General features: G+C 41.2%; 1 protein-coding gene across 1 annotated transcript; it reads right to left on the reverse strand.

Moving 5' to 3' along the window:
* Positions 1-2,355: 2,355 nt before the first annotated feature.
* Positions 2,356-4,894, reverse strand: LOC132186070 (uncharacterized; the record flags this gene model as incomplete). Its single annotated transcript, XM_059599852.1, is given in 4 exon segments — positions 2,356-2,556; positions 2,813-2,935; positions 3,721-3,894; positions 4,674-4,894. Coding segments are annotated over 3 exon segments (482 nt in total), but the record flags the coding sequence as incomplete, so codon positions are not given.
* Positions 4,895-10,856: the final 5,962 nt, after the last annotated feature.

The following is a 10,856-nucleotide window of genomic DNA, read 5'->3' on the forward strand; positions in this document are numbered from 1 at the left end:
CAAGACCTACTTTTTCATCCACTTTAGCATCCCCAAGTCATCCGGATCCTTACCAGTTGGTAGAATGTCCTATAGCAACCGTTATCCCTACCCAACAAAACTCTTCAAAACTCATACAGCAACAAAAATTATATACCAACTAGCCAATTACCCATACCAATAGATCTAGGTTTGTCCAAAAAATCTATATAAAAAACCTGTTTTTTGTAGAACATGACCAGCGTCATCTCAAGAATCCTTTGGATCTTGTAAAGAATTATTTTCCTCCTAAATGAAATTTCATTCCATTTCACCCAGACATTTTACTCTAAACAGCATCAATTACCAAAGATTTTGTCCCAGACAAATTTGATCCAGAACAAAAAAGAATAATCTTTGATAAAATATATATCACAAAGATCATTTCAGCAAAAGAATGGGGTCACCCAGCTAATCTCAAAGTCCTGCAGGGCCACCAAGTTCAATACAGCTACTATGATTACATTGAAGCATGGTCAAAAGCATTTTTTTATCAAAACAATAATAACAGTCATTCTTGGTATCTTTGTTTTGATAACAACTTCAGTAGTCAGTTCCCTATTTGGTTCAATAGATGGTGGCGAAGTCATGGGATTATTCCTGAGATTTTACCCCCAGAACGTGCAGATGCATTACAGCAGTTCTCTGCAACCTACAAAGTTAATGAAGCAGAAAGTCAATTTCCTTCATTGCTCCATATGACAAAGAAATATAAAATCCTATGACTCTTCAAATGGGATTATGCCATTGATCAAGGAATTTGCAGAAGAAACAGATATGTCCGCTGGTGGGACAAATTCAACATTCAGAAAATACTTTCATCAATACAAAGAGAATTCCCTTCCTTCACCACTCAAAGCCAATTCTTGGCCAGCAAATCACATCTACAGACAGAAATTGCAGCAGCCATGGCCCAGGTCCAATGTAAAGAAGACCTCAAAGACCTTTGCAGTAGCCTTCTCCTTAAAGCTGAAGGCATTGAAGAACAAGGAGAACAAAGCCTAGCTTCGTCCTCCTCTTCAACAAATCAAGTACAACCCATTTACCAGGAAGCCCAAAACCCCTATAATCTTGGTGAAGATGGAGACTTAAAGAAGCTCAAATACAACAATCATTGTTCCAAAATACAGCAAACACTGTTCCCAAATACAGCACTGTTCATGTCACAGTTTTGGCGGCCATTACTGTTCAACATTGTTCATGCCACTGTTCACGTAATGTTCATGTCGGCAGCTACTGTTCATAGCACTATTCAGCACTATTCACCCTGACAAAACACTGTTCATCTACAGACTACAGTATGCAGCTTTTAATTTTTATTTAAAGCTCCTTCAGCTCTTGTAAACGCAGCTCGGATTCTTCCGAACTCTCTTTTCTTTTCTCCCTCTTTGATCATCTGTGAAATCTCACAATATGTATGTCAGAGTTTCATCTATGTATTACAGAATGTTTCATTCAATAAAAGCTTCTTCAAGCTAATTTTACAGCATCATATTTTTGTAAGTACTTATTTTCATTATGGATATTCTTGAATTTATAGTTCCAATTGAAGTATCTTCAACATTTCATATTCATATTTATGTTTATATCTTTGTGTATCCATCTAAATATTCAGTTCATATTCAACCTAGAATCTCATCTACAGTCTCTATTTAAATTTATCATTATGTCTTTAATTCTTTATATATATATATATATATATATATATAGATAGATATGATTTGCAAATGAATTGAGTAGTGTTAGTCGTTGCACTTACATGTTTTTAGATAATTAATGTATGAGAGTAGAAAAGGCTAGCATTGAAGTTAGTATGAAATTCAATTTCAATATTTCAGTAAATAGAAAATTTTCTCGCGTTTATTTTTTATTTTTTAAATGAATTTACAGGAATCCTTTCAGTAAAAGCAAATCATTGTTTTGAATTTACACTAATTTTTATTTTTTTTATTTTTTAACAATGGTTGATTCATGTGAAAAGATGCCATTAAAATTAAAATTCTTAGATGTGGTTGTGTTTGATCATAGCAAAAGACCTTGTTTGCCCTACAGATCCACCCATTTGGTTTTTTTCAATTGAAGTGAGGAAATTCCATTTTCGGTGATCTAGCTTGAACTTCTCCAAGACCCTAAAAGTTTCTCCATTAATACCAAGTGATATCCATTATTGTGATATTCACAATTCTTTCTTCGAGACCCGAGTGATTTGATACTAGTTGCTATAACGTATAATTCCTGAGCTAACTCATCTAATCTAATGTGAGTGATTGGTAGATGAAACAAAAAGTTGAATTTTGTAGGCTTTTTTATGAAGCCCCCTCCTGCGACTGTTGAGAATGATCTAATCCCAAATTCAATACCTCCTTATTCTTTACAATGTCTATTTATACAATCTAACTCAGCTGATTACAACAAACTCAATCAACTGGCGGTGAAGAAAAAGGGCATTGGCTTTGCTGAAAACTGGCATGGACAAAGAGAGAGATTCTAGCAAACATCAACAAACCTTTCCTTGGGGTAATCACATCCCTCTCCTTTCTGCAATGTATAGCATAAATTATAAGCATAGACCAAACCAAACCAAACTATATAATGTTCGTTAAACAAAGATGAAATTGACTGAAAACTATTGTTTGCCTAGCATCACCTCATAACCAGGGAGATTTTTTTTTTTTTTTTTTTTTTTCATAAGTAGGTAGATTGAGACATGAATGGCCACAACTTATGCCACACACAGCCTTTAACATTAATAATTTAGAATAAGATAACAATCCAGCATGCGCTGCTGACCCACCCTATTATTGAACCCCAACTTCCTTCCATCTGTTTCTTAGAAGACATCAGGATGAAATCGCCCAGGAATGGAGCCGCCTTGCTGAGCATGCTTCAGATGCATTGATAAGGCATAGTTGTTCACCTGGATCCAAACTCATTATATTCACACTGGTTAGTATGCTATGCCATAAAGCACATTTCTACTAAATATTACAATGCATGAAATGTATAGAATCCAGATCCTTTTCTTCCTCCTCCCTCCTTCTGTAACTGGGTTTTATGTAGCACATCTCCATGCAAGTAAACTATTTACACAACGTGGAATTCACTTCCTCTGTACAGCTTCTATTTTCACACTTTCAAACAATATGCCATCATGAAGTTTTAACAAATTTATTCTACTTTCTTTTCTTATGTCTAAATAGTATGAAAGATATCACAATCGGACTACCATTATTTAGGCTGGTTTTGCGGTTTTGGGTCATTTGGGTAGAGTTTTGTGAGTTTTTTTGAGGTCTTGGCAGAGACTTGGGTTTGCAGTTTAGGAACTAGGGTTTCTTGGTCTTGGTTGTTTTGTGAGCTGGTTTAAGTGGTTCTCTTGTTTTCTCTTTCTTGATCGTAGACCTGGTTATTTAGGCTAGAGTTATCATTAACACTAGAATAACAAGCTATTATCATTTACGTTGTATTATCTTGAAACAAGATATGCTTTAAATATTGCTCCAGTTTGTGCCCAGGAGAACTCAACTGTCTCGTTAAACACTGGATTAGCTGTTGTACTAATTGGTGATACGTAGGCATTTAATAGACTGGAACCCACAGTGTCACGTGAACATGCTTTTTTATTTAATTTTGACCCTTGTGGCACTACAAAAGTCCTAATCAATATTTTATTTCTATTGAAACAAACAAAGTCCTAATCCTAACCTCAAGTGTTCGCAATTGTTCTTGATACTGAGACACCAACTGCTTCAAATGCTGCATTTCTCTGCTCCTATCCTCGTACTCTTTCTGACGTTCATGTTGGATAGCCACAGCACGCTTGAGAATGACATTCTCCCGCATGACTCCCTCAATTTGTTCCTTAAGCATCATATTTTCCTGACATTTGAAAACATTTTAAAGAATTAAATAGATAATAAGTTAAAAAGATATGCGCAACCATGGTTTTGGATGAAAAAAAGAAAATGACTTTGTTTAATAACACTTTTTCCTTCTCCCATTTGTTTTCTCTTTCAAAACAAAAACATTAACAAATAAACTAAAACACTAAACACTCAAAACTATTCACTTTTAATATCTCATCAGAACACTTTTTCATACAAAAAAAACAAAAAAAAAAACTCTCCAAAAAGTATTGACAAACGAAGCCATGCTATATCTATCAAATTTAGAAGAGTAATGTTATACACTATATTTTTATCCCACTTTGGTTATGCGACACTGTTAATCAGCCATTGGATTCTTTTTTCAATAGGGGTTAATTAAAAACGCCACATATAAAAATTGAGATAAAAGTGTGATTTTAAGCATTTCTCAATTTAAAAAGATGATCCACATAAATTTTTTGCAACTATATACTCTGTCATCCCGCCATTTTTCCTTCTATTTTAAATACCGCTTCTTTGTTCTCTTCTCAAATGTCAGTTATCCAAGCGAATTTTCAAATGTGATCCATTACTAATTCACTTTTCAAAACAAACTACAAAACTTTTCTAACAAAACAAAAAACTTATCAAAAAATAATTAATACTATTTTCTGTAAGCTTTTTGTTTTTCAAAAACAATTTTCAAATATTCTTTTGTGAACCCCATACAACACTTTTTTTCAAAACCCAAAACACTTTTCAAAACTTCACCAAACACACCCATATATGTACCTTGTGAAGAATTTGTGTTGCCTCCACACCAGCACGTGAACTGATGGACTTCTCTAAAATCTCTAGCAGCCTTGCAGCACGAGCTTTGGCATCATCCATACTGGTAGCACACATCATTTCTCTTACAAACAAGTCTACCCATTCTGCACCTTCCACAAGAAGGTTGTTTGGAGTTGACAAATTATCAGGGGCGACCACATTTTCATCATTTATCAATCTAACTGCCAATTATGCAACTGTGAGAATCTTCCCAATAAGAGACACTGCTCACTCCAAAGAATGCAAACTTAAAGCAAACAACTTAGAACACCAACATTTAACACAAAATCATAGAATTAAAAACAATGAGGTTCCAACTGAAAATGACATATTGGAACTGGAGAGCTAAAGTAAAGTTCATATGACAGTAATAAACTCCTCAAAGGAAGATTCCTTAAAAGCTGGCCATAAATTTTGTTTTATTTTGATAAATAATGGAAATATCAATAAAAGCATAAGGCACCCCATGTACAGAGAAGCTACCTAAAACTTAGTAGCAAAAAAAACAAAAAAATCATGATAACTGAGCACTAAAGGGGAAATATAAGCGGCAGTCTAGATATATGAAGTGTTGAAGAAAAAATATTTAATCTCCTTTAAAGTCCTCCCACAGTCCTCAAAACATCTATCACTCCTCTCTCTAAAAACACCACAAAAGGCACAAATGCACCATCTTCCATACAACCACACTTTGAAAGTTGCCAACAGTCCACCAAGAAGTAAACACTTTTTCAAGAGAACCGGAAACCATCACGACAATCCATGACATAGTAGGAGGATTTAACTCTTTATTTTTATTTTTATAGGTAATGGAAAACTTTTATCAAAAGTGGAAGACACCCTTAGGTACACCGGCAATATATATAGGGAAAACACCTAACTAGAGCGAGCAAAAGGAACCCGCAAAACACCTAAAACCCACAAAACAACAAAAGCCCAAGACCCACAACGAATGCTCAATGCTAAAAAAAGTAAGCCTTGCCTTTCCCACGCCTTAAGGACACACACGTAGATTTATAATTAATGGAGCATTCTAAGTTGAAAAGCTCCCTTCTACCTCTGGAACAAACACCCTTAACCTCCCATGCATGATCCCCTTCTTCAATGGCTGTTAGGAGAGCCACCGTTTGATCCTCATTCCCCTTGCACAAAAGCCCACGATCGGACCAATATCCTTAACACAAAAAAGAGCCCATTCCAAGGGGCAAAGGGGTTGAAAAATCCCCAACCTCCCCATCATCCCTCCCAACCAGCACCAACCACAAGACAAGACCTGATGAAGAATACTGATCATCCAGCAATTTCTGGGGGCAAACCAAACCAAGCTCAGGCAAACACCTATGGGCCCCCTAGCAGAGACACTCCGATTGAGAAACCCCCGCTGTAGAGGGTTCCCTGACATTAGCACTCACAATCTCAAATTCTTTTTTTGATAAGTAAGTAACTGACTTTATTAAAAGCGTAGGCGCCCCGAAGTACACTGGAAGTATACAAGGAGGATCACCTAACTAGAAAGGAAAAAACATACAAGGAAATCATTATAGCTAATCGAAACCGGGAAAACAAACGCTACAGTCCAAAGATACAGAGTATGAAAACAATAGGATAAAAAGTCCTCGAAAGACCTCTCCACATCCTCGAAGCACCTATTATTTCTCTCTCTCCATAAACACCAAAAAAAGCAAGTAGGCACCATCTTCCAGACTGCAGCACTCCCCCCCCTTCCTGCAGACCACCAACATGCTAGCAACTCGAAAACCCGACCAGGCATCACCCATGATAACCCAAAACGGCCAAAAAAGGCACTCCACAAAGCAGACGCTACCTCACAATGAATAAGAAGATGATCCACCGTCTCCTCACTCTTCTTACACATCCAACATCTGTTTACCACAATCACATTTCTCTTTCTGAGGTTATCTAAGGTCAGAATTTTCCCCCAAGCCGCCGACCACGCAAAAAAAGCTGCCCTTGGAGGAGCCTGTGTCCGCCACACACTCTTCCAGGGGAACCTCCTCCCTTCCGAGCATGCCAAGGTTAGAAAGAGAGACTTGACCTTGAAAGTACCTCTTTTGGAAGGGTTCCACCATAAACTATCTTCCGACCCTCTTCTCACTCCTGTAGAATGTAACACCTGGAAAAAAGAGGCAAAGGCCTCCACCTCACAATCTCAAATTCATGGGCAGCCTCCAACAGAGTCTGGCCTGCAATCTTGACAACCGGTAGAAAAGATGCGATTTTAGACCAAGACCAAGGACTCAACAGGCAGAGCAATGATTAGTGACACAGCCGTAGCGATCAAGCTAACATCCATCTTCGAGAATCTAATGTCCATGGACTTACGGTTGTAAAATTTTAAAGGCTTGGGCTTAGGTGACAATGAAATCCCAGGGCCCAACGACGTGCATCAACTCGGCGAAGCATCTCCATCAAGCCAAACCCCTTCTACCTTGGCATACACTTTGGGCCCAATACCTACACTGGCTCACATAGCTCCGGCAAAACCAAACTAAGAACATCAGCGTGCTCATCCACCTTCGAACTATTTGGAGCAACGCCATTGAATTGGAGAACATCAAACATGATTACCGAATCATTCCCCTCCTCCAAAGATGCCTCCGAAGATCCAACAAACGTTAGAAGAGCCTTTGGTGAAGGAGCCCGCGGATCATCCCTCTTCGACTTGGGTGTGGACCAAGGAACCCTTTCTGACCCCAAACAAGCAGCCCTCTTGGAGATGGACTTGTCCTTGGTCTTAAGTTTGGGCTTAAGCTTAAAGACCTCTTACCATTCTTGCACCCAATGGGCTTATTGCCCTTCTTATCCTTCTTGGCCCTTAAGTTTGAACCACCTAAAGGCAAGCTGAAACCACCTAAAGGCTCAAGCTCCACAATCCTTGCCAAAAGCGTCTTCAAAACCCGGTCTGTTTCTTGTTTAAAGTTGACAATAATTCCCTTCAACACCCAAAGCGTATCGCTTGCGTTCTTCCCCTTTCCATTTCCATGTTTTCCACTAAGCAATCCTAAGCCCTCGTTTACAGCGCCAAACGGGCAGAATTCCTGCCCTCGTTCAGAGAAACACTGATCCGTCACCCCTTCCATGACTGAGGAATCCTTACCCATCGGATACCCACTACATACCTTAAGTCCATTCTCTAAGGCTGACGAACACTCCTCCATCCGCACCACCTTCGCAAATGACAGTCTATGCCCACACTTCTCCAACAAACGGGAAATTCCAGGATGTGAGCAAAAGATGGTGCAGATGTAGAAGGAAACTAGGCACGCTTTTCCCTTCCATAACGCAAGTAGGCACAAACTAACTCAAGTGTTGGTAGGGTCCCTGAAGACGCATCAACAAGATCGTCAAATAAGCAAAAAGCATGTGTAACAAATCCCTCAAGTATGTTTCTACTCTTGCGACACTCAATATCACAGGCAAGTAACTAACTTGAGCATCCGAGGGCCCTCAGAGTCACCGAGGACCGCCCTGCGGGAAAATAGCACTGCCACGAGAAGGATACATCAACAGGGACGCCAAATAAGCAAAAAGCCCAAGTGTAACAAATCCCTCACGTATGTTTCCACTCCTGCGAAATAGTCAATATAATGGGCAAGCAACTAACTTGAGCACCGAAGGGTCCCTAGTCACCGGGGACCGCCTTGTAGGAAAAGAGCACTAGCCACAATAAGGACGCGTCGATAGAAACGTTGAATAACCAAAAAGTGTGAGTATAACAAATCCCTCTGGTATGTTTCCACTCTTGCGAAACACTCAATATAACAAGCAAGCAACTAACTTGAGCATTCGAGAGACCCCAGAGTCGCCGGGGATAGTCTTGAAGAAAAATAGCATTGGCCAAGAGAAGGACATGTCGACAAGGACATCAAATAAACAAAAAGCCCGAGTATAACAAACCCCTCATGTATGTTTCCACTCTTGCAAAACACTCAATATAATGGACAACGTACCCTAGCGACATCTCCAAGGGACTGAGAACCGAATCCACACGAGGTTCTCAGGCCCACCAAGCTGATGCATCACCAGGGGACGAACCTATAACTCCAATAGCATCCCAGCCCATTGCCGCAAAGGGCTCGACTTGACAGGCCCCCAATTGATTAGATTTGACACTGGCATTCGCCAAATCCCTTCAAGTCCTAGGCCCGTGTCAAGCTTGCATCTCGATCCTTTTACCAAAAGTCCCCTCTCCTACTGAAAAACCTTGATTTCATGCATGTGGCACATTGCCCCCTACAAGCCTCTCGTGGACATCCTAGGGTGTGTTGAATGGTAATAAAAAGTAATTAATGTGATGTAAAAAATAAAAATGCTAGGGTTGACTTTGAGAAGAATAGTTGGGTCTTTTTTTGGAGACCTTTGGCAAACACAGCCCTAAGGACTCTGTCGACATCTCCGCCAGTGTCACCAAAGCAGGCCTAAGGCACTTACGCTCCTCATCTCTACAGCGGCACGGGATGGAGTCATCGTGCAACTCCCTAGGGACCAATTCAAAAAAGCAGGTGCCAACTTATGCCACGACTACTCTCTACTCCTTGGCCAAGCTTTCCCTTCACAGTGGGTCCAAAGGCGGACAATTCACCATTGGCAAAAAAATCTCCCCCACGAAATTGCCCACTTCACCAGACAAAGAGCCGCCGCAGCTCGCATCCCCTCTACGTCTTCAACGAATACAAACGGCCCTCTTTTCCCTCAAAAAACTCCCCACCCTAACTCACAAAGAAAAATCTCCACAACCACTCCTTAATCTTCAACACTTTGCTACGAATCTCCACCACCGCACGATCAGGCCTTGAATGGAACTTCTAGGCACCGTCGTCCATCTACACTGGTCTCGCGACTCTATCAAACCAAAAGCGCAAGAGCAAGCGGTATCCGCCGACGAGACCACACAAATTACTATTGGCGGCAAGGGCAGGTCACCCCTTGATCACGATCCTGATGCACTCAATGGTAACCCCATGCCTTAGGAGGTCGAAGATGAAGACCACGCAAAAAGGTGATGAAGGGGGGCATATGATTCCTCTACATCCACACGAGGTTCTCATGCCCGCCAGGCCGATGCATCACCAGGGGACAAACCTACAACTCCAATCGCATCCCAACGCATTTGATTAGATTTGACGTTGGCATTAGCCAAATCCCTTCAAGTCCTAGGCTCGTGCTTGCATCTCGATCCTTTTACCAAAAGTCCCCTATCCTATTGAAACACCCTGATTTCATGCATGCGGCACACTACCCCTAGAAGCCACCCATGGACATCCAAAGGACTCCGTCAACATCTCTGTCGGTGTCACAAAAGCAGGCCCAAGGCCCTTACGCTCCTCATCTCTACAGCAGCATGAGATGGAGTCATCGGGCAACTCCCTAGGGACCAACTCCGAAGAGCAAGTGCCAACTTAAGCCCCGACTACTCTCTACTCCGTGGCCAAGCTTTCCCTTCTGAAAGGTTGTTGTTCCATAGAGACTTCTCCAAGTGCTTCGCCCTAAGGAGTCAATCACAATGGGTCCAAAGCCGACTCTAAGTGTCAGAACAACTCCCCCGTGAAATTGCCCAATTCACTAGACGAATGGCCGCCACCAAGACTTGCGGCGGTTGGAGTGCAAAGGCAAGCAACACCCCCTTTGCGTCTTCAACGGATACAAACGGTCCTCTTCTCCCTCAAAAAAGGCCCCACCCTAACTCACAAAGAAAAATCACCACTCTGCTACGAATCTCCACCATCGAATGGCCAGGCCTTGAATGGAACTTCTAGGCACCATTGTCCATCTCCACTGGTCCCACGACTCTATCAAACCAAAAGTGCAAGAGCAAGCGGTATCCACCGACGAGACCACACAAATCACTATTGGCGGCAAGGGCAGGTCATCCGTTGATCGCGGTCCCGACGCACCCATAGGTACCCCCACGCCTTCGAAGGTCAAAGATGAAGACAATGAAGAAGGTGATGAATGGGGGCATAGGATTCCTCCGAATCCACACAAGGTTCTCAGGCCCCCCAAGCTGATGCATCACCAAGGGAAAAACCTACAACTCCAATCGCGTCCCAGGCCATTGCTGCAGAGGGCTCTACTTGACGGGCCCTCGGTTGATTAGATTTGACGTTGACATTTGCCAAATCC

Source organism: Corylus avellana, chromosome ca7 (genome assembly GCF_901000735.1).
Source record: "Corylus avellana chromosome ca7, CavTom2PMs-1.0".
Lineage (NCBI taxonomy): Eukaryota > Viridiplantae > Streptophyta > Magnoliopsida > Fagales > Betulaceae > Corylus > Corylus avellana.